The sequence below is a fragment of the Gymnoscopelus microlampas genome (assembly GCF_963454915.1).
Source record: "Gymnoscopelus microlampas genome assembly, chromosome: 6".
Lineage (NCBI taxonomy): Eukaryota > Metazoa > Chordata > Actinopteri > Myctophiformes > Myctophidae > Gymnoscopelus > Gymnoscopelus microlampas.
The window spans coordinates 33,936,382-33,961,648 of NC_139943.1; the positions used below are offsets into that span (position 1 = coordinate 33,936,382).

General features: G+C 41.4%; 1 protein-coding gene across 1 annotated transcript; it reads right to left on the bottom strand.

The window, feature by feature from the left end:
* Positions 1-508: 508 nt before the first annotated feature.
* Positions 509-21,403, bottom strand: LOC311046797 (nitric oxide synthase 1-like; the record flags this gene model as incomplete). Its single annotated transcript, XM_084059360.1, has 24 exons — positions 21,363-21,403; positions 20,880-21,042; positions 19,315-19,406; positions 18,195-18,336; positions 17,963-18,102; positions 17,157-17,331; positions 16,072-16,173; positions 10,462-10,656; positions 10,222-10,310; positions 8,854-8,998; positions 7,747-7,851; positions 7,257-7,315; positions 7,052-7,159; positions 6,505-6,679; positions 6,229-6,364; positions 6,026-6,104; positions 5,649-5,842; positions 5,272-5,441; positions 4,468-4,678; positions 2,597-2,684; positions 2,289-2,407; positions 1,849-1,997; positions 1,249-1,443; positions 509-643 (listed from the first exon to the last, which is right to left on the bottom strand). Exons 3-24 carry the CDS (start codon positions 19,368-19,370, stop codon positions 509-511), a joined length of 2,967 nt encoding a protein of 988 aa, XP_083915486.1. The 5' UTR covers positions 19,371-19,406; positions 20,880-21,042; positions 21,363-21,403.
* Positions 21,404-25,267: the final 3,864 nt, after the last annotated feature.

A 25,267-nucleotide genomic window follows, 5' to 3' on the forward strand; every position in this document is an offset into this window, starting at 1 on the left:
TGTTATTTTTTCTGGTCACAATGTTCATTGAGAATGTAATTCAACAATTACAACATGTTTAACACAATGTTATAAACACCCCAAAAAAATATACAGCAAATCTTTTTTTTTTTTTAAAGACAAATCTTTTATTTATGAATACAAATCTTGTATTTACGAATACAAATCTTTTTTTTTACAAATGTAAAATTTGTTCACAAATACAAGTTATTTTTACAAGTACAAAATAATATTGGCATTAATTTGAGCCCATAAAACAAGCACAGAAAAAGAAGGCAGTCGCTCGCTTTGACTCTAATCCTGATTCTTAGCACTGCAGGCTCTCTAATTCTATGGTTACACATGTCTGCATTTTTTGGGGTTGAAACCATGGGTGACGTCTTATCTGTGTTTCCAACACTACAGGTCCTTCCTTCAGTGTAGAGCTTAACAAAAATAATAAACAAATAAACGTAGAAAATACTGGAGCTGCAGAACACACTGAAGACAAAGCAATGGCAGAAAGCACTCACTCGTCCGAGTCTTTAGAGTCTTTTTTGCTGCTCTCCTCAATGTTGGCAATGGATTCAGAACGCAGTCGGTTGGTGACCTCATTTGTGCGCAGCGTGACACCGAATATGTCCTCATGGTAGCGTCCATCATCCTGGTGGTGGGAGGTGGAGGTGCAGAGAGGGAGGAAAGGTGAATGACATGGTTGCTTTGAACTAGGTAAAACTAGGTAAGAACTAGGTAAAAAAACACATTCGTTTTCAAATTACAATTCAATTGTTTCAGACTACCATTGTATATTATGATTCTGACTTGCTTTGACTGTAAAAAATACAAATAAATGTTCATAACCTCAGATGTTTGTATTTATTCTTCTTATTTATTCTTCCTTTCACCTTAAAATATCCGCACGGATACAGACATATGATGTCATGCACTATAATAATGTCAGCAGTGCACAAATAGCTTACAATCATATGTGTGTGTTCAGTGTGAAGATAGAACTTCTGCCCTTTCCTCTAACTCTTTCCTTCCACAAAAACAAAAAAAAGTACCAATGTACCAAATTGACAAGCCGGTAGTGTATTGAAGTGCTTGGCTAAGTGCTTGGTTAAGTGTGGACCCCCCATTCTCTTCCCTCATTGACGTAGAGAAGCCAGTGGGTGATAATGTGTTGACAGTGACGGCAGCCAGCATATGGTGGACATCTTTCATGCCTACATGATACATCATTGTGCAATCGAGTAATTCAAGCCTTACTCTGAGTTTGTTCATGAAGAAGCTGGCGTCCTCCAGGCTTATGTTACCCTGCACCTTGATGATCTGCTGGATCGTCTTCAGGACGTCATCCGCCATGGTCACGTCCCCGCACACGTAGATGTGTCCCCCCTCGTCCCTCAGGCAGTGGTACATCCTCTCTGACAGCTGCTCGCGCAGCACGTCCTGGACATATTTCTGACGGAGGTGGCAGGAGGTAACAGTGAGCGAGACAGAGTGCATGGGCATTAAGCGTGAGCAAAGAGAAAGGAGAGGAGATGACAGACAAGGCAAGAAAGATGAGGGGGAGTGGGGGACAAAGAGTGAGAATCAAACACAGTGAAGTGAAATTGCGCCTTGCGTGGAGCTGTTCACTTTTGAGCTGAACATCTGCATTTTGTCTTTGGCACCTGGCACCACACAGTTAAAAAGAGATGAGGCCATTAAATGGAAAAAGATAAGGAATATCAACACTTGACTAACTCATATCTACTGTATGTGGTGGGGATGCTGTGTCCTGTTCATACGAGTATGTTCTGTAGCATTTAGAGTATTCTAAAGATCTGTGACAAACGCAATCATCCGTTGAATTTGTTGTGGTACCTTTGGCATGCTGGGCTCTCTTGAGTAGGCTGTATAGAGTCCCTTGAACACCTTCTTGTTCAAGGCATCAACGGTCTCGTCCTTGTAGATGTGGTCCGTCTCAGACTGGCGGCAGCCAAACACCAGATACAGGGGACTCGTCTCAATCCCTGGGGAGGGGACATACCTTGACTTTACTTTGCTGAATGGTACAGCAACAATGAGTTAACTTACAGTGTCTTGTTTAACTATGGCCTGAGATTGTGCCTCAGATTTAATCAGAATACTATTGTTACACAATTATGCACACTGTAGCAGCACTTTGCACTTCATCTCGGGTATGATTTTAATCAACCACATCATGCATAGTGTTAAAATCATTTTACGATGTGGATTTCACATGAACCTCTCTGTGAGGTGACAATAGGTAGGACTAGTCTCTGAAAGTGCATCAGACCAACCCATTTCGCGCTCAAAGAGTTTCTGTTGCCAGAAGCTTCTGAAGGGAGCGATGCCTGTTCCTGGCCCAATCAGGAAGCAGGGGGACTTGTTCTCCTTGGGAAGATGGAACGACGTCGCCCTAGAAGAATCAACATAACTGACTTTAACCAAATAAACCTTCAATTATTGATGATGCTAATGAATAAAATTAATCGGTTTAATTAACAGAACTGACTGAAATAGGAAATTAATTAATCACATAATGACAAACCACACAATACAGCACAAAATATATTGTTGGATATATTCTTAAGAGAAACAAGTTTACCCTCTGACGAAACACGGCACCATCTCGTCCTTCTTTATTCTGTTGAGCCAGGATGAACACACTCCATGGTGTTCGGGACCCTCTCCATCTGAATGACAGTTATCAAACGGGATATTTAGACTTCCTGACTCCTCCCATTTGCACCCTTTAAATGAGTGGTTCTCAAACTTTTTGACATGCTTACGAAATGATATATTTGGTCATGGACCAGAAATATAGGTACATGTCCACATTTTCTCAAGATTGTTTTGAAAATAGCAGATCTACAAGTTCACAACGCGTCACACACGTTGTGAGCTTGTAGATGGGCTATTTTCAAATAGCCGATGCGGGTTAAACTGGTTAAACCAATTTTGCTGGGGACACCCTGGAACACAGGTAGACTACCCACAATGCAATGTTCAATGTATCTGCGCTATAGAGGAAATAACTGTAAATCAACTACTTATAGTCATCAGTGCACACTCATGGGCATGCACGCATATCTAATAAGAGGAAAGAGGGGGAAATGAAGACAAATTTTAGTTGCAGTGAGTTGCAGCTGGTGATGTTTGCTCACTGCTTGGTAGTCTAAGGGCTTGGAAGCTGTTAAGTACAACCTATTAGATGCTGTAGATGTGAAAGCCTTGTCAAACCGTACTGTATGTGCTAACGTAAACATTTGAGAGAGAGCCAGCATAGAAAACACCATTTAGAACAAAGTGGTATGTACATACAGCACAGTGTTTTGGAGATAAAAACAAATATATATATATAATATATATTGGACCAAATCCTGCTGGCAAAACACAGTCAATAGATATTCCCCAGATACTGTAGTTCCAATTTCAGGTCTCATGTTGGCCCTATGGATTAGACTGGTGTTGCCAAAATAACTTTCAAGCCTATAAGTCCTCTGAACCACCAGAATATTTCCTCAGACAGGCTGACTCAATTGACTTTTTCAGTCATCAGTGGCGACTTTCAAGCAGTGACATCAAAAGAACCACTGTGCGGGTACGAGGTACCCTGTCTGCCAGCAAAAAAATAATAATAATCAATCACTCATGATTTAAATTTAAATTATATTTTAAAAACTCTGCTCTATGCCATCGGCCGTGCTCGAGCTTAATTGTCTTGCTAATGGAATGTCAAGAATACAGCCATTTGAGGCCTCCCTGTAGGAACCTGACAGGGAGGCCAGACAAACAGAATTAATTGCTCCTCAAGGCCTTGAAAAAGAGCAAGAGAGCAAGCAAACTTCTTTAATGGGAACACCTAGCATCCCCTGTCAATCAGTCACAGTAAAAGGAATTTTACCTAAGTAGCACTTTAAATCAGAAGGAGGAGAGTGCTTGTATTCGAGTGACTCTTGAATGGATCACGGAGCCCCAGGTAAGCCTGTCATAATTATTACATAATCGCCTAATCGCTATTTTTTGCAAAATCGTCATAATCGTTTCAAGTTGAAAAAGTTCATACTCTTTCCAATATTTTCAAAAATAGTGGAAATAGCAGATCTACAAGCTCACTACAGCTTGTAGATCGGCTATTTTGCATAGTAGGCCTACATTATTTATTTTGATTATTAGTATCGATCATTGTCAGTCATTTCTTTGAATATTGAAGTTATTTGTCATATCTGGCCTGTGCAATTTTTGTTTACAAAGCCAAACAGAAATCGAGCGTTCCTGCAGCTGTCAGCTGTTATAAAACTCCCTCCACCTCCCCAGCCTCCTCCAGTGGTGTGCCATCTAAGTTAAATGTATGATTCTGTGGGTTGCATGATGTTACATCTGTGTATTTGTATGACAATTCATCGTCCAGTAAAACGTCACGATCGTCGACAGCCCTATAGCTCCAGCATTGAGGCAGTGCGTACGGTATAGTACCTCGGGTTCGGTAGGAGACCACGGCCACGGTGAGGTGGACCTCATTGGGATGCGCGTCCAGTGAGGAGCTGATGGAGTAGTAGCGAGGCTGCAGCAGAGGCAGCTGAGTGAGCAGCAGGGTGGTTGGCATCTGAATGGACGGGAACTCCTCCAGCACCTCCACCAACGTGGAGTTGTTGTACCACTTCCACTGCTCATACTCCTGCAGGCCCTGGGGGGGTCAAGGAGGAAGGGGGATTGCAGAGGTGTCACTTGGTCTCACAGGTAGTGGTGGAAAAAGTACTCAACTTCTTTACTTAAGTAAAAGTACCAATACTGCAATATAGAAAATACTTTGTTACGTGTTAAGTAAAAGTCCAGAATTCTAAATTTACTTGAGTAAAAGTACAAAAGTATTGGCATCAAAATGTACTTAAAGTACCAAAAGAAAAAGTACTAAAATATTTGAAAATACAAGCTCACAACGTGTCGCGATGCGACGCGTTGTGTGCTTGTATATCGGCTATTTTCAAATAGCCCAGGTATAAAATAGGGCTAAAGTGGTTAATGTATGTTTTATCAAAATCTTAAAAGCAACTAGTAACTGAAGTTTTCAAATAATTGTAGTGTAGTAATGTTGAACAAATTGTTGAACAAATTGCCAGCAGAATACAACAGAATAAACAACTTTTTCCTCACAAAAAAAGCTAAACCAAACAATTTGCCTATTTTCAAAACTTGCAGCAAGTTCAACACAAGAGCATGGCCCACGAGAGAGCACGGAGAAGGAGCGCTAATGATTGAGCTGAATGCTAAATGAATTACCTTACTGAGGAGCTCTAGTTTCTCCTTTTGTTTCTCATCGGTTGCCAGGTTAGCAAACTGCTGCAGCAGCACAGGGCTGGGCGGGGAGGTGATGTCCAGGAAGTCCTTGAAGGCTTGGAATATGGTGCAGGCAGGGATACGACTTTCCGGTGACCAGTTACTGATCGTACCTGTAGTGACAGAAGAACATGAAGGTAGTTTATTACACCAGTGGTTCTCAAAGTGGATTCCAGGGACTCTCTGGGTTCCTTTAGGGGTTCTAAATTGACCGTTACAAGTCTGTGACTCTGACAATGGAACTGAAAAAGAAAATCTGTACTTAAGTAGCACATGTACTTAGTTACTTTACACCACTGCCCAACAGACACATTACCCACCCGAGGCAGTGTTCCTCTCCTCCACGAACTCCAATTGGAAGATTTGATCAGCGGGTGGACCATCCTCCAGCTTCTTTATGAGAGCTGTCACCAGGTCCACTTGGTTGCTAGCGAAGACGCCCACATGGTCACCGGGCAGGTATTTCAGGCCCTCGTGGTTATTTGTGTTGAGCCGAATAAACGCAGTGGTACGACTGTGAAAGAGTAGAGGGGTGAATAGTGACACACCATTTTCAGTCCCTTCCAGATTGCTATAATGCGCTATTTGATAAATAATGTTTCACAATTTGCTGTTTAGCGTAACCAACTCAATTTCTTCTTTTGTTTTCACATCATGAAAATGTTTAAATCCCAGTCCCATGAAACCATAAACTTACTCAGATTTAGGACTTTGCAAATTTAGAGATTCCACCATCTTGGCGCCGTACACCTTCTTCTTGTGAATTGCGTACAATGCTGTTGGCAGTCACATTCACAGTTATCACATTAAGCCTTGTATTCTAACCTCAAGATTTATTTGCCTGAAAATCGAGTAATCAATGGTGTATAGTGGTTTTGTCATCACTGGGCCAGTGAGTACCTTCCGTGAGGACCGGGGCCTCTTTGACGTAGGTCAGGCGGTACTTGCTCTTCTTCCAGCTGCGGTCATTGACGATCAAGGAGTTGTTTGCTTGGTCCATGTTCACGTCTCCGACACAGAACACCTCACAGGCCGCCTTTGACATGCAACAAAAGTAAGCCATGGAAAAGATGAGTGCACTGTAAAAAAATATGTGTAAAAACACAGAACTTCCCCACGACCGTAATCAGCATAAAGACCTGAAGCCCAAAGGGCGACTGTGTGTAAGGCACCGACCTTAAAAACGTTCTTGGCCCAGGTTCTGAAGGACTCCTCCTGGCCAGACAGCTCGTCCCCCTCTCCCATTTTTAGGATGCGCTCGCCCCCCAGTTCTTCAAACAGAGTGTCAACAGTGTGGGCAAAGGCACAGAAGTGTGGATAGGCCCTAGAGCCAAGGCCAAACACTGAGTACCTACAAAGAGGAAGAAAGAGTGAAGATCAGTGGTGACTGGGGCTAGAGAAATGGCCCTCAAGTCGGCCCTTTTTAAACAGTGCAATCTTTTTTTTTTGTTGTGATTTTCGTTTTTTTTCCATATTTACACAGTTTGAATGTTGAAGAAGGTTTTAATTCCAACAGAACTGTTTTAGGGTCATTAAATGGTTAAAATTGGGATTGTGGGTTAGAGGTGTGTTTTTTTCTGAGATAATTCCATGTCCTAGAGAAATCTAGGACATGGACTCACACTCTGAGAGTGGTGCGATGCGGTGCGCACTACAAATATACCAAACCTATGAGTCAACCTATGACCTATTGAGGTCCATGCATGATTTCTGTTTTGATTACCTGACATTGGCGAAGGGTCCGGTACTTCCGAACATACCTGCCTCGTCACTGGAGGACTTTCGAGGGTCCGAGTGGGAGGAGACACTGTTGAAACGCACCTTGTAGGACCTAGAAGACAGGTGGAAACACAGAAACAAGAGGTTGGAAACTGAACTGAAAGCTTGAAACTCCACATACCAACTACTGCCCACACAGTTCAACTCACTTCACTTCTTCTGTGTCAAGTGTTGGGCAGCTCAGCTCCATCAAGCCAGCTCCAAATTTCTACAAAGATGCAAACGACAGGTTGTTTTTGATACATATGCATAATCAATGTGTTGTATGAATCCTGAGGTATGTTGGTGTGGTTTGTTAAACATGCATGCAAATATTCAGTGGTGGACAAAGCTTTATTAACATGCTTGTTAACAGTGCAGGTCGTACAGTCAAATGTTATGCTAGATGTTATCCTTCCTAGAATTAGAATTGAGTCAAAAGTACAATATTTGTCTTTGAAATAGGCTACAGTGATGTATCCAAAATACAAATACTCATGTAAAAAATAAAAAAAACTTACTGTAAGTAGGCCTACAGTACTCAAGTAAATATACGTTGCTATTGTCCACCACTGCAAATTTACGCACGCACGCAGGCACACACACACACACACACACACACACACACACACACACACACACACACACACACACACACACCTCTCCATTTTCTGGTGGATCTCCGTTGCCAAAGGTACTGGTCACCACTAACACCAATGTCTCATGCTCCAGGTGCACCATGTCATATTCTTCCATGGACATTACCTGCAGACAACAGAAGAAGAAAAAAGCTCTTTACATATTTGAAAAAATGTAATTGCAGAAAAAAAGGGTTGTAGGGTCCCTCAAAGATAACACATGAATATAATATGATAATCAACAAAACGGCTATTTTCTGCAAAGGCTAGGTTTGGTGTAGGGGGGAAAAGCTGACAAAGTACAAGTTTTCTAAGTATTGAGGGTTTAAATGGTTGACTGTCTGAAAATACACATTAACATGAATCAAACACAACGCTACACATTGACAGTGCTGTCAAACAAGTCTATGAAGCTATCTATGAAATCTATGAAAAAGTTGAATCTGCAACACTTTGTTGCAGAGCGTCTTCGTTGAAGACCACCGCACAATGCTGTAATGAACACTCTGCCCAGGCAACAAGTTGATAATGTACTCGCTGCTTCCATATAATTAATTAGCACTCAGCACTATAATGTCAGTGTGCCACACAATCAGTGTGAAGAGACAACTATCCTCATCTACATGACAAGCAGGAATGGCCCCAGGCATTCTCATCTGTCCCTGAACCAGAACCACACACACGCGTACACACTCATGCATGCAACACAATCGCTTGTTGCATGATTGATCACATTGGGAACAAGGAAAATGAAGCAAAATGTCCTGGAGCCAAAACACTACATGATTGAGAGAGCTACTCATGTTATTATTCTTCGTCCAAAGTCATTTACACCGCCAGGGGTGCTTTCAGATCTCATCTTAAACTACAGCTCAATGCCTGGCTGGATGAATCTCAATTCAGACGCCCCGCACTTTCATGCATGTGAGCAGAAGAAAATGTGACAAAAGCCTTATTTGCTTCCTCTCTGCCCTTTATTCATTCTACTTGCTGGGCCATGTCGGATTCAGGACCAGGTCTGGGCCCTGGGGCTGGGCCCAGACCGAGATCCAACTGCTCCCCTTCCCATCAGACAACAGCACAAATACAGGTAGACATTACCCATCTCTCTTGAGTATTCTAATGGTACCTTTGCGTCAAAAGCGTGATTGAAGATTTGACAGAGGGTTTTGGCGTAGTCTTGGGACTTGCCCGTCTCAGTGGCATACAATATGGAGGCCTTGACTCTCTTGGCCATTGCTTTACCAAATAACCTGTTTGCGAACTGCACAGCCCTGCAGAGAAGGGGAGAGAGAGACAGAGAGGAAGGGGGAGTATAGAATGATAGATGGAAAAAAGTATAGAAATAGATTAAAGTCAAGTCAATTTTATTTATATAGCACCAAATCACAACGAAAGCTCTCATGATGACGCTTTACAAAGAGCAGGCCTAAACCATACTCTTTAATTTACATGAACCCCACAATTACAGCATGAGCGAGCAAAGAAAAACTCCCCTGTAGTGAATGAATGTGAGGGGAAAAAACTGATGAGAAACTGCATCATTGAAGAACTAGAAATGTGAGAGCGAACACAACCGCCCCGGTCATGGCAAAAGCCTTGGCAAAAGTCTGGCTTCATGGCTTTAACCCATTGAGACCTGAAGCCGATTCTACAAATGTCTTCTAAATTCTAACTGTTTTTTTGAAAAAACTAATGTTACTATGTCAGTGGTTCTCAATCGTTTTAAAATATTTTGTTCAAGGGACCCCCAGAAGCAAAGATTTGAGTTACAAATGTTCGCTTTAAAAAATATATATTCAAAGATTTGCACACATTTTCACGATTTCTCAAAAATAGCAGATCTACAAGCTCATAGCGTGGCACTCGGTATTGCGCTATGAGCTTGTATATCTGCTATTTTTTAATAGCCAAAGTGTAAAATGATGCTTTTTAGGTCAAATCTAAAAATGACACAGATGCTTCTCCCGGTCATGTGATTCATTTCAGCAGACACTGCAGATCAAGTCAAAAGTAGCGGATGGATGGCACAGTAGCTACAGACATACTTGGGGGGGGGCGCAATGTTAAGTCAACCTGTTTATACCCCCCAAAGATGTCCGCCGCTACCAAATGACACTTGTTGACGCCCCCTTCAGTTTTTTTGGCACGCTCTATAGGTAAGAGCAATATTAAAAAGGTGGGTCTCAAGATTTCTTTCAAAAATGTCAACTGATTCAGTGAATCAGTTGACATAAAGTTGAATTCTCCACTGAATAAATAGGTGTGAATCAGAATCAGAATCAGAACAGAATGTGTGCTCAGTGGCAAAGATTTCAGCACTTGTGCAGGTGAGCCCAAAGTTTGTTATTTCGGTCATGGTTGATGACGGAATGAAATGGCTTGGTATTCACATCATGTAAACCATGCAAGTAAATAAACACAAATCAAACTTTGCATCCGATATAAATACACTTTTATATTTTTGCCGTGGCTTATCAAAAGAGTGCATTCTTACTTGGCCAGTTTCTTAAATCCAATGGCTTTCTTTTTGGTGGGTGTTCCGTTGTTCGCTGCCTTCCACACATAGTCTTTCCAGGCATCTGTCTGTTTCAGATAAGGAGAAGGCACAGAGACACTGGTGTGAAGCTTAACTAGGTATCTAGTACTGCACACGAAAAAAACACCCTGTACATGTACTGTAGCATGACAAATCATCCATCCCTCATGACTATACTGTCTGTTTGCATTCCCTCACCTGGTACTCGAAGGAGGGAGTAAGGTGATAGTTTAGCATCTCCTGGCCGAACACTGGTGTGATGCTCCCCGACATGGGGGGCACGACCCACACCCAGTCTGCAGGACAGCCTCCCCGGAGCTTGTGCTCATTGTCCATGTGTTTCATGAAGGTCTCCGCAGCTGTGTGGTGGTCTACTATCGTCACTTTGGATATCTGGAGACAGAGGGCAGCAGGGATGTCATGTATGATTGTTGACTGTCAGAGAGCTCTCAGCTGAATGATTCATCAGAAGAGATTATTACATCTGCCAATGTTACGTATCGTTAGCCTCATAGCATTTTCCATTTTCCGTTTTCAGGGAACAAATAAAAAATCACTTTCTGCCTAAGTCATCTAGGTGACTTAGGCAATCATGAGTAAACAAGGAAAAAATGACATCAAGAATGATGTCATGGTGGGCAGAGAGAATCAGAATCAGGTTTATTGTCACATCACAGGTTTACAAGGTAAAAAAGTGGGTGAAATTCGTTTTTGTACATCATTCCCATCGCAACGTTAATTTCCATAGAAAGAAGAGTGGGGAGAGAGAAGAAGAAGAGGGGTGGGGGGCAAGTGGGAAGGAGATCAAACAGGAAAACAATAGAAGGCCAAACAAGTTTTGGCCTTCTATTCTAACAAGAGTTGGCAGCAGCTGGTTACTTGTAGGATGCAGGTTTGTGAGGGTGTGTGATTTCTGCTATGTAGGTGATTGATGTGTTTGGCATTGGTAGTTATAACATAGTATATTATGCATATGTTATATATTATATATAAATGTATTATATTGTCGCTGTCCAGCAGGAACCAGCTAACTAAAAAGATGAGTGTTTTGGAGGTAGCTGGTTCCTGTTGGACAGCAGAGATATATTAAATTAATTATTGTAATAAAATGTTAGATTATAATTTGATATATTATAATAATATGTAGTATAATGTATATGATATATGATAATATAATAAATATTGTATTAATGATGTAATCTATTATATTGTTATATCTTTTTAAATATAATAATATATTATTATAATGTTTTATGATATTGTATATATATGATATAACAACAATTAGATCATATGCATATAATATAAATAATGTTATGAGATATAAATATAAAAATATGTATATATTTATATACATTTATATATGTTTTAAATATACAAATGAGCCATAAATGAGCCAGTCTTTTGAACGGCTCTGTAAAAGGAACGAATTCCTTAAAAGAGCCATACATCCCATCTCTATTGTGCTGGTGATGTACGTGGAATGTGAATACTGATTAAGTGTAACATATCTATTGGTAAACATACGTGTGAACTACTGCGAAACTTGCATATGCTGTGATTAGCACCACTTCAATAGCACAGAAAGGCATCACCTTGAAGCACCATTATTACCTGAAAAGCTGTTTGAACAGCAATTATAGGTTACTAAATTATGTATAGGCGATATGTTTTGGCAGTGGTGGAAAAAGTACTCAAAGTGGTAACTTAAGTTAAGTACCAATATTGCAATATAGAAATACTCTGTTACAAGTTTAAATCCATACAACTTAGCAAGACACATTTTTGGAACAAAATGCCTCAAATCATGAATGAAGTGTCCGTTTGCCGTAAAAGGCCTAAGAAGAAATGCCACCCTTTTCACATTGGCCTATTATAGCGCCACCAGGAGGCCATAATAACCTACCTGACCTGGTGGAGACCTGTGCTCCGAGGAGCACTTTTTCTAGTTCTTAATATTATTACTAGTGGTGGTGGTAGTAGAAAATAGCAGATCTACAAGCTATCAACATAAATATGAAATGAGCCATAAATGATATGCCAAATATCAACAACGTTTTAGAGACAGGGGCAAAGCCCAACCACCAGTCTTTACAAGTACCTTCACAGAAAAACATGGGAGAGGTCTATATCAAAGAAATCTGTCATTTACTCCTAAATGTATTCAAATATTCTGTATTGGGCCCTAAATGTACTGTAATTGAGGGGGGGGGGGGGTATTATATGTATTTAGCCCCTCATTTGTAATGGAAATGTATGCTGTTAGGGACTGTTTGTTATTTAGTTGGGGGGGGGGGGGGGGGGGTTTCCAGATGTAATGTATTTCTTTTTATTTCCTTGCCCCCTCCCCCCCGACCTCCAAATACTTGTCTGTACCCCCCGCCCCGAGTGACTGGAGGAAAATGCATGCCCCCCCCCCCCACCCAATAAACCATATTTTTTTATATTGACACCAACAATAGGAGTAGAACATAAAATGAATGCTGATCTTTTCTGAAGTTATTATAGGCGAATTTAGCGCCCTATTTCACGTCGGGGTCCATTTGGTTCCATATGTGTCCTCTTGAGGTTACAGAAACAGCGTAAACGAAAGAAAGTCTGCAACACAGTTTTATACAAGCCTATGTAGTCTACTGGGGGTCCCTGCTTGATCTCTCTCTCAGCTAAGGGGTCCTTGACCTGAAAAACGTTGAAGACCCTGGACCTGGGTCCTGGATTGTATCATTATATACATTTAATCCAGTATGCTATTTTTATGTATTTATTATGTTTTAAAAACATAGCAGACCTACAAGCTCACAATGCGTCGCATCCACGACGCGTTGTCAGCTTGTAGGTCTGCTATTTTAACTGCGGTCACGCTGGCCGCTCTTCAGAGAGACCGCAGTCTATTTTAGGAATCAAGTAAGCTATAGCCCTTCTGTCGGCAGCAGACAAATAGCTGCATTAACAGTGAAAAGTTGTGAAGCAGAATTTGTTTTAAACGCAAGCAGTACACCCAGAAACGCCATTGTGGTATGTGTGTGTGTGTGTGTGTGTGTGTGTGTGTGTGTGTGTGATGGGGGGGATCTCAATCGCGAGGGAGAGCGGTCCGAACGGAACCGACAAAACATTCTAAAATACTGGACCCGGCCCGAAACGGGACCGAGGAAAACTGGACCCGTTCCGAAACGATCCGAGGTTAATCCAAATGTACTACACCCGGTCTGACCGGGTCTCGTACCCAACTGGAGTAACCCACCATCAATCTAGTCTTACCATTTGCGCCTGGCAATCTCTGCTTCTCACCCATTGACTTGCATGTTAAATGATGGCTGTTTCCCTTAAAAATAATCGATCATTTCAGGAGCAAGAGCTTCAAAATCTCTTCTAAATCTAGTCAACAAGGCCTGTAGTAGGCTATGCACTGGACAAATGTGCATGACATTATTTCAATAAACTAAAAACATGGGAAATGTTAAGAGGGAGTAATGGATACACAACGGTCGACTGTCACGACCGTCATGGATGAACTTCAACCTGGTGTTTACACTTTCTCCATTTATGGCCCGTACATCTACATAAACGTTCATATTTCAAATATAAAGTGCTTATCCCATGGCGACGGATGTTACATGTATACGGACTCTCAAGTACCTGTATCATTCGTATTGTTCAATAAAAAGCATTTTAATCTGATCGGTGGCCATTTTCTCCACATGCTTTCAGCTGAGTGACCCTTTCGGTTGGTAGGTGTATTGCCCTCCGATACATTATGAAAAAATGGCCACTGATCGGATTAAAATGATTTTCATTGAACAATACAGAATATACGGGTACTTTTGAGAGTCCCGTGCATAATTGTAACATCCGTGGCCATGGGATAAGCACTTTATATTTGAAATCTGAACGTTTATATAGATGTACGGACCGTAAATGGAGAAAGTGCAAACACCAGGTTGAAGGTGATCCTTGACTGTAACAGGAGTTTTCATGTACCACAGGCTACAGACTGCACTGCAGTAGCAGACGCAGTTAGTAAATAGACGAACAAATTAATTCATTACTTAAACGTGCGGAATCCGAAACAGGCAGCGCTGTGATTCTGAATTGTGTTACGATTACGGTGATTAGTAGCCTATTATTAACACCACCTGGGCGAGTAAGTCGACTCGTGTAACTTTCCTGACGACAGAAACACACACACGCTGTTAAGAGAGAGAGAAAGAAAGAGCGAGCGAGAGAGAGAGCTTCCAAAGCCGAGCACAGCGCGTCTCCGCAACACAGACTGGTGTTAAGTCAGTGTTGTGTTCTAGTTTTTTTGCGGAAGGTATACGCTACGATACGATGAGTACATTTACTCGAGTACTGTACTTAAGTACAATTCACAGTCACTTTTCGCCTCGCTGTATATATACATACTATATAAAAAATACCGGAGTAACGCACCATGTAATAACGGTAACTGAGTTACTGAATTAAAAAAAGAATGTGTTAGAGTACTAGTTACTGAAAAAAATAACGGCGTTACAGTAACACGTTCAACACTGAGCACAACATACTTAATTGCACAATGGTGTTGCGTGCTGTAAATAGCAGATCTACAAGCTCACAACGCCTCCTATTCATGACAAGTTGTGAGCTTGTAGATCTGCTATTTACTGCGCACGACACCGACACACTCCTAAGTCCAGCTGAGCCCAGCACTTGGGTGTCGGGTTAAGATCTTGATATGATTTAACTGGGGATGGATGCTTTGTAGTTTGGAGATCGTTGTGTGTGTGTGTGTGTGTGTGTGTGTGTGTGTGTGTGTGTGTGTGTGTGTGTGTGTGTGTGTGTGTGGAAAGGGGTGGGGCTAGGCCGTAGCTGTTACACAGAGCTCTGCTGAGGAGCTCTGCTTCTATCAGTGTCTGCAACTCAAATGGCCATTCTGTGTGTGTGGAATGTCTGACGTTGAATTGGGGGCGTGCACTCGGCAGAATGCTTTATAGGTGGGCGGAGCTAAGAGGAAATTCCTGGCATAACTTGCCGCACGATCCATTAGGTCAGAGATGTTCCATCTCTGCCCAAAAACACATCTTGCCTAAGTCATGTTTACTGCCTTTATTTATATCTGCCTAACTCTACTCTCCTACCACTGCTGATTCATTCTGCCTTATTGCCAATGTTCTCAGACAGATCAGAATTCTTGTTACATTCAAAAACTAATTTAGCCCAAGTAAAAAAGTTTACTTAAAAGCACTTTCTGCTTAAGTCATTTTGGAATGTAACAAGCGTTCTGATTGGCTTAGGACATAGGCAATAAGTCACAATGATGCAGCAGCGATAGGAGAGTAGCGCTCGGCAAAAATGTCAATTTGACCAAAAAGTGACATAGGCAATTATGCTATGAGGCCAATGTTATGTATTCTATATTCTGAGAGCATGTGTATGTGCTGCTGACACTTGTCAACTTGTGAATTTATAAATTGTTCTCCACTAGCTGGAATTCGCCTCTGAACTGTATTTGTACTGTGTTGCACCACGGGAATCAGGCAATGTTATGTTGACCAAAGACATAAATGATGTGTAGCCGGTGAGCAAAGTTCAGGCAGAGACACTGGAGTGGGTTACGTGCCTCCTCTGTGGGTTATATAACTGTAACGGGGGTGGGGGCTTTATCTCCGTGCTCTGAAATGGCTGTCTTCTAATTATGTTGAGCAGGGAGTAATATGTACAGTAGCAGAGCCTGAATGACAAGATCAAATATAATACTGACACCTGTGTTTACACTATAAATGCTACAAATACCGCATTCAAATCTCATCAGTTGAATGAAGAGGAGCCCACCTGGAAACTGTAGAGAACAGCAATGTTGATCTCCACCAGCGCTGTGTCCTTCCATAGGGAAGAGATCTTCCTGATGTCCAAGCCCATCCTCATACCTACTTCCTACATGGCAAGGAATGTAAGGACAGCATTATTTCATTGCAGACGTAATATGACAATGACACAGTATGATGTTCTGTAGTATTCTGAGGGTTGCGAGATGGCCATCATAGTTTGCATTAAGGCCTTTGTAGAATCTGTCACTACTTGAGGTGAAGGTGTTAGGTGTGATTAGAATAATAGGAAAAGCATCAAACTCCAGATAAAAGATTTCCCCCATAACTGTGGCCAGAACTGGCCACAGTTATGAAAATAAATTGCCTCCAACACAAAGTCATGCTGCATTGCTCTAAAATCCTTTACAGTATGTGAGCACACTGTAATGCGTGTCCTAGCTAACATGCTGTAGTCTAGTGTGCTATGACTCATGTGCCCTGACTAATATACTTTGCTATTTTGATTACTATTGTTGCTATTCTTTATTACTGTATTTCTTTAATTGTTGCTATTGCTGTAACAATGTTGAGGAACCAAAACCAAATAATTTTACTCTTCTGTACTCGTTAATAAGATGTAAAAATATTTGTATTTTTAAGATTTGAATAATAAGAATGCATATGATTTGGTCAGAATTTATTGAGAGGATAGCCCCTTGAGATGAAGCATCTCATTTTAGAGGGGGTCCTAAATTTAGATTAGTGTAAGGCATTCATGTGTGGAGTTGTTAAAATCATAAAAATACCATCCACGGCACGTCGAACACATTGGCTTTGAAAATGAAGAGTACCTTGGTCTTACATGGCTTACTGGCACTAATTGCAACTCAATCAATTAATTTCTTAGTTGTACTGTTATATTCTTCAAAAGAGGGTTATTATTAATTCATAGCATCATGTGCTACTGTAGCTGTGGTTTTCTATTGCAGTTTTGCTAAGCAAAATGTTGTAGATGGGTAAAGGGGGGCATTTGGATTTACAGTAGAAATCAGGGAAAGGAGGTGCTGAAGCCAAAACAGTTTGAGAATGATTGTTATACACAAACATTACCTCCAAAATATTATAACGTGAGCTGTCACAGAAGTCCCTCGCACCAATCTCTGATCCCATGTACCAGCCGCTGAAGGGGCAGGCAGTGAACTGAATTCCCCCAACATCCAGCATCATGTTGGACACTGCTGGTAGAACGAACCATTTCAGGGCCAGCTCCTTAAACCACTCAAACCTGGGCAAGGAAACAACGTTTATTCAACATACTGTACCTGAATAAAGGGTTTTGTGACATGCAACTCAATCCAATACAATACAGTGTTGTCTCACAAATTCCCAGGCCCAGAGATAAAAAACAGTGAAAGGCATTAAGTTCAATCTATGAGTGTTCCTTCAGTGAATATACAATATACATTTCTTACCCTGCAAACCTAGAATAGGGCATCCATGCTTTTAGCTCCTCCAGATTTTACTATTGTAATGCACTTTATTCACTTATCAGCAAGTGCAATTATACAAAGACTGCAACTGATACAAAACGCTGCTGCCAGGCCTTTTACACACACTAAGATAAATGCGTAACAACGAAAATCGCCTATTTTACTAGCTCCAAAGTTTTTGTTCCACTAATCCTCATTATGCAGTGTCCTGATGCTCATTCAGTGCATGTTTGAGTGTCAGGACACTGCATAATGAGGACTAGTGAAAAAAAAAAGAGCCAAAATAGCAGATTTACAAGCTCATAGAGCTTGTACAGTATATCTGCTATTTTTGAATAGCCAAAGAAATCTTAAAATGATACAGATGTGTTCAAGGTCTTAATGGCTTAAGAGTGAAGCACATGTTTGAACATTCTTTAAACTCACCTGGGGTGTATGATGTCCACCTCCAGGATGTCCTCTGGAGGGATCTCATACATCTCCGGATCTTGCCCGTTGGCTTGCAGAAGGAGGGGCAGGACGTCAAATTTCCCCATTGGGGGCTTCCATCCCTGCTGGATGCAGAGCTAAGGACAGAGACCAAAAGGGAAGTGATCGGACGACATTGATCAAAAATATGTTTTATTGCAACTTCACTGCAACTACCCATCATTCCTACCTCAGTGAACTCTACACTGGCAGGATCTCCAATGATCTTTCCATCAGGCAACTTGTAGCCTGCGTACTTTACTAGCTGACCGTTCCATACCCGGAAGTCATGTAGACCATCTGTCCTCTGAGGAAATATGGTAATAGCTGACCTGCACACACACACACACACACACACACACACACACACACACACACACACACACACACACACACACACATTAGCATGTTGATATCTGAACATGATATACTGCTGTAGATTAGATTTTTGCTAGCTAGGGATTTTCACATTGCAAAGAAAATAAAACATACTCTCTCGCCATGCCTTTCGGCCTGGCGGAGATAATAATAGCTCTGTAGCTCTGGTCCATAGCGTTCTCCTTAGCGCTATGGACCAGAGCAAATAGATAACCGACATACCATATCTGAGCGTGTTTGATGGCATTGCAGATCGTAAAAAAACAAAGAACAGCTGGTGTGAGGGCAGTGGTGACATGCAGCACCAAACAACTTCTAGAAATCTCTTAGCTCGACTCGAGACACTGTAAAATGTTAATTTAACTCTGACAGTGTGCAAAGGAGAGTGTGCCAAACGGACCCTTACGGTAAAAAATTAAAAAGATCTATGGCAGAACCAAGTATGGCTGTCAAAGCTCTAAGCTTTAGAATGTTTTTGCAAAACATCTTTTCAACTTTCACATACTATGCTACTGACCGAATCAAACCTGGCAAAAGTAGTGACAGACGTGCTAGCTACAGCACAGTAGCCCCCATCAACATACTGTAGATATCAGGGATATCACGTGCAGTAATGACCCTGTCAGCCAGTAGTGTAAATGTGAGGTGTCACCGGTGGGCGAGCCAACACTGTCTGCGGGTGTGCCAAGCGTGACTGCTCGCTAGCGGGGTGTGTTGCCAAGCCAGCGAACAATGGTTAGTACACAAAGAGACTGACACATGGGAGAGGCAATACACAGTGTCAGAGAAAGCGCTAAGAGACGGTGCACACGCTGACAGATGGACAGTGGGTTGAGAGAGGGTAGTGACAGAGAGGAGTTGATGAGATACTATACATGGAATGACAGATGGGAAAAAGGGAGATGTATAAAGCATTACTAAAGGATTCCCACCTAATGTTTCCTTTATTGGTGGCATATTTGACGTGATTGCAGATGTAGTTGGACATTTCATGAGGAGTTGTGCAGTCCCTAGCGTCAAACACCTGAAAAACAAATGTCATGATGAAGCACAAACTCTGGAGCAGCTCAAATCTGGTTAAAACACAGCAGAAATATATCATTGGGTATGAACTGAATTGGTTCAACTTTTTATTTTACTTTTATGTGTGACTGTGTTGGGTCATCAGCCATGTGATGTGTACAACACTAGTCTAAAGTCTACTATAGCATCGAGTTAATTTTAAGGAAAGAGCGTTATGAATTCATGAAATCTTTAGTCAGCTTCACAAAAAATAACAGTGATTTAATAGATACAGAGTATCTATACTCTATAAGTATCTATAAGTGCCCTACTTCCACGTTCACAGCCACCTAATTGCTGGGGGACCCGATAACGCTTATTGTTATAGATACCATTCAATCCACCGTAACACAAAAAAACGTGCCACAGAGGCACGATTGGTTACCTCCTCTGGCTTTTTGACACAGAAGCAGAGCACATGCTATTTGAAATGGCCATTCTATACTGTTCTAAATCTATGGTTGATCGCAGTACGGTAGCTTTTGACCAATATCTCTAGAATGACTACAACCAACCAACCAACCAAGCACAGATGGAGCGCACAGTTGAATTGTAGGCTACTGTAGTTTGTGTAGTAGCCTGGAAACAAAAAGAGTGGGCACCTCGATGTAAAATTGGCTATTTTGTCCAAAATAATACAATATTTGAAAAATGGTCTGAAGTAATGTAAAATATACTTGATGTGACACATGCACGGTACATCATTATCAGACTTAATTTTATCATTCAACTTCTTGTTTATGGCCCAAAATGACTGGATATACAGGTTTTGCAGCAATGTGTAGCAATTGTAGAAATATTAGACCTTAGTTGTCGAATGTTTAAGCATATTCTAATCATGAATACTTTACATTAAGTAAAAAATATTGTCCAAATATTTAATGTTTCAACATTTTGGACAAAACACTCTTCCTTAGTGCCCACTCTTCCTGTTACCAGTGGTGGAAAAAGTACTCATAGTTTTTTACTTAAGTAAAAGTATCAATCCTGCAATGTAGAAGTACTACGTTAGAAGTACAAATCCGGAATTCAGAATGTTCTTGAGTTAAAGTACAAAAGTATTGGTATCAAAATGTACTTAAAGTACCAAAAGTTAAAGTACTAAACTTTTGAAAATAGCATATCTACAAGCTCACAACGTGTCGCGATGCGACACGTTGTGAGCTTGTAGATCAGCTATTTTCAAATAGCCTAGGTATAAAATAAGGCTAAAGTGGTTAATGTATGTTTCATAATGTAATCATTTATATCTGCAAAGTTACTAGTAATTAAAGTCTACAAATAATTGTAGTGGAGTAAAAGTACAATATTTGCCTCTGAGATGTAATTTTAAATACTCCATTAAAGTAAAAGTACCTCAAAATTGTACTTAAGTACAATACTTGAGTAAATTGACTAGTTACTTTACACCACTGCCTGTTACCAGTAGCCCCACCTGTAATTTGGACCACTGAATCCTCCCGATGCAGCGGGCAGAATTTCTCCAGGCTTGCTTGGCACCATAAATGAGCTCAGTGCTCTTCAGTTGGTAGGTTCCCGTATCCCCAATCTCCTTGATCACCTCCTCCAGTCTTTCCACATGGGGCTTGGAGCCAGCCCTGAACCCAGCACAGTCACACCATGGAAGTCATAGAAAATCAGTTACAAGTCATTCAAAGTGATAGAAAATCAAAGCGAACCTTTTGAACTCAAATCTTTGCTTCTGGGGGTCCCTGGAACAAATATTTTGAGATGGGGGTCGGCGGCCAAATACATATAATTGTGGGGGTCCTTGACATGAAAAAATTTGAGCGCCACTGATATAGAAACATACGTTTTTTCAGAATACTGTTGGGATTTAGAAAACATTTGTAGAATCGGCTTCAGGTCTTAATGGGCTAATGGAGAGGTAGATTGGTCTATGAAGCTGTGTGCTTGCCTTTTAATGGAGGTGAAGTATTCGTTTATGAAGTCAGTGGCCAGCGGGATCACCTCGTCTTGGGTTCGCATGCGGAGACAGTAACTTTGCCGTTGGGGCATCATCTTTGAACCCCAACACACCTCCTTGGCGCATACAGGCATCTGGAGAGAGACATCACATTACACATGATGACTATTCCTTCTTTCATAGACATCACATTACACATGATGACTATTCCTTCTTTCATAGATTACAGAGGTGCCTATTCTGTCTTTCATAGAGAAATACATTACACACAATACACACAATGACTATTCTTTCTTTTATAGAGAGCAGTGGTGGAAAAAGTACTTAAAAGTGAAAATATCAATACAACATTGTAAAAAATTAATAAGTAAAGGTTTTGTACTTTTAATCAAAATTCACTTGAGTGAAAGTACAAACGTTTTGGCATCAAAATATGTGCCAAAAGTAAAAAGTATTCATTATGCAGAATGGGTAGGCCACCCAACCTATAGAAAGATATGCACCCGGTAACAATGTTGCTTTGTAGTTTGTAGCATAATCTCACCTCGGTGCACTTCTGGTGGAGGTTATCATTGTACACGTTGCCAGTTTCCAAGTTCTTGACCATCAGGAACTTTGGGCCTTTGATTTCTGGACCGTGACCTGGAAGCTGCGGGGAGGAACAGAGACATGTGACAGTGAGTCGCTCCAACAAGGGGATTGTAGAGGCCTTATCTACTCATCTAACTCAAACTTTATTGTAACATAATATTTACTGGTAAAAGTGGGTGAAATAGGGTTTGTGCAGGCTCTCAATATGCAGTAATGGGGGGGGGGTTATAAAAGAAACAAAGAGGAAACAAAGTGCATTAAATAGAAGCAAGATTAAAATCAGTGTCATGTGGATTAAAAGTAATTTTACAAACCACTATGCTTGCAGATATGATCAAAGACCATTGTGTCATAAAGAGGGGCCATAATACTCAGGCAACCATATGTGGACAATAACCACACAAGTAAAAGGGAAAAGTGTGACAGAAAGGGAAATGGAAGGTACATTTAAATATGAGTTCATAGGGTTTCATAGAAATAAAAAAGTGCCATAAAAAATAATAAACTATAACAGATGGTTTGTCTGTCTGTCTCCTTGAGTCTTATTCAGCGACAATGAAACAGTAGGGAGAAGGAGACGGGAACGGGAACTGTCTGGCACGGTAGCCTGTTCTCTGATCCTGAATGGATCATCAAAGGTGTCAGAGAACTCGAGGACTGATAGGACTGACTGAACATTCTGCACTTCTCCAGGCAGCTCAAGGCACAATAGTCCCTTGTTGAGGTGATAAAATGGCCTTCTCAACCAGAGTTACTTGCCAGAAACAGAAAGTTTATCATTTAGTTTCCTACCATGTCGTTCTCAGCAGGAGGATCGGTGTGCTCTGTTGGCGTGGGTTCCTTCTTTGGTTCCTCACCTGCGCCGGCATCATTATCCAACACCTGCGGGGGAGGCATGTCGTTTCCCACACCAAGGTCCCTGAAAGTCAAACACAGGCTCCTCAGCAGCTCATTGTTGTCCTCCACCCCGTTGACCAGCACCCCGCGGCCACCCGCATCCCTCATCAGGATCAACACGGCGTGGCTCTCGGTCGATACGTTCTTCAGGGTCTCCAGCGCCCGCTCGTAGGACAGGTCCACCAGGGGCTTGTTGTTGACGGCCAGGACGATGTCTCCCACCTGCACCAGGCCACATTCCTCGGCTACACCGCCACGGATCAGGTCCGACACGACGATGGGCGGCTTGGACACCCTCTGTTTGAGCAGGAAGCCCAGGCCGCCCACTTTCCTCTTGAACAGGCGCACCGAGATGATGTTGGGTTGCAGCCGACAGACTGTAGGCTCCGACTTATGCATGGTGCCGGTGTGTGCTCTGACGTGTGTATGTAAGTGCGGAGATTGTGCGTCCCCAGGGATATGGCTCTGTAGGAAGAGGAGGGGGAGAAGAGTATTAGTTTTGGAGGAAATTGCCTTTACAGGATTATTTGTTTACAAAGTGCTGATTTATCATCAGCTAAAAAGGGCATGCGAGTCAAAGCCTGATTAATGCTCAGTTGCGCATCATGTCCCTCACCGGAAATGGCAGATCTACAAGCTCACAACGTGTCCCAGTGCATTTGTTGGGAGCTTGAAGGTTGGCTATTTTTGGTGCAGGACACCGGCGCACAACTAAATAAGGCATCACTCAGACTGCTTTCAGAAGGGGTGATAATACCAGGTCATGAAGATGTATTGGAGACCGATGAGGAATATTGTCATGATCTATTTGATGCCCCCTGTGGGCCTTTATTTTTGTCTCGACATCTGTACCACAGTGTCCAGAATAGGGCCTGGATCAATCTTAAAGGGCAAGACCACTTTGGTAGAGGTTTTGGTTGTGTAGTTACCTTGTCATGATGTAACTCCAAAGGTGGTCAAGAAATCTAAAATAATTGCTCATTGAATTTATTCAGGAGCCGATTACAGTAAAGAGTAGGCAATATTCAGAGGCTTAACCAAGGTGTTACTTCTCTAGTTCCACTGGCAAAAAAGTAAAAGTATCAATACTGCATGTAGAAATACTCTGTAACAAGTAATAGTCCGGAATTAAACATTTTCTTAAAACTACTAAAGTATTGGTATCAAAATGTACTTAAAGTACCAACAGTAGAAAGTACTCCTTATGCAGAATGTCCCATTTCACAAGTTTTCAAATGTATAAAAATCTTTTGAAAATAGCAGATCTACAAGCTCACAATGCGTCGCATTATGAGCTTGTAGGCCTAGCATCTAAATAGTGAGACAAAGTTAATAAACAAAAAGCAGGACAGTGCTGAAAAAGAGCATGGGTAACATTCAGTGCTCAGTTCACACAAATAAAGTTTCATGAATGCATATCAGTCTGAACAGCATGAAGAAACTTACTGTGACAGCTGGCCTTAGAAGAGTGTGGTTTCAGTAGAATGATCTGACAGGTTTGAAACTGTACAATTTATCTAGCCAGTCGCACAAGTAATGCAACTAATTAGATCTCCCCTTGTAAAGGGTATTGGAGCAACAGAGTTAGCGGACACAACTCAAACCTAGGAAAGGAAACATAAACAACAACTCAACAACAAATTACTGACATGAAATATACACACAACACTGTAAAACATATCAGAAACACATACATTCATCGTTGTGTAAACACTGTCAATTCTTACCGTCAGTCTCTCGGAGCTCGCAATGGAAAATGGCGAACGCAGCAATAACACCCTGTCAACTAGTAACACTGATGCCTTTAGGACACTTTGTACTGACTAGTGAGCATCCACTCTATTTATATGGGTTTGGTATACCCATGTGGGTGAAACCTTCTGTTGATTAATCATGTGACTTGGTACTGTCTTAAATGATGCAACTCAGGCTCCAGCACTGTTCTCTAACAGTGGCTACTGTCCTTATCTGATCGAATCAATCAACTCTCTCAACACTCTCATGTGACGTGTACAAAGTCCCCTGGTTTCAACAGTGTAGTCACAGCTGTATTTCTTAGAATTGCATATATTTGTACTTATTATAGCTAAATATCCTGAAACATTCTGAAAATAAGATACAGGAAGGCGCTAGAAGGCCACATGTGCAGGTAACATGCTGATACAAACGCCACCGTTACATCATAATAATGGATTATTCTGTTCAACACCATGTCAGATTATAGCTTTTCTGTTGCTTCATTTCTGCTACTGTCAGAAAACGTAACCAGTTTAAAACCTCTCCATCAGGTCTTTAACATTACTTCTATGTTTTCCTGGCAATAATTTGGATTATAAACGTCTTATACATTAGTCATATTTACAACAGTGTGGGTCAAATAACTGAATGACTGTTTTACAGTGTGTTCT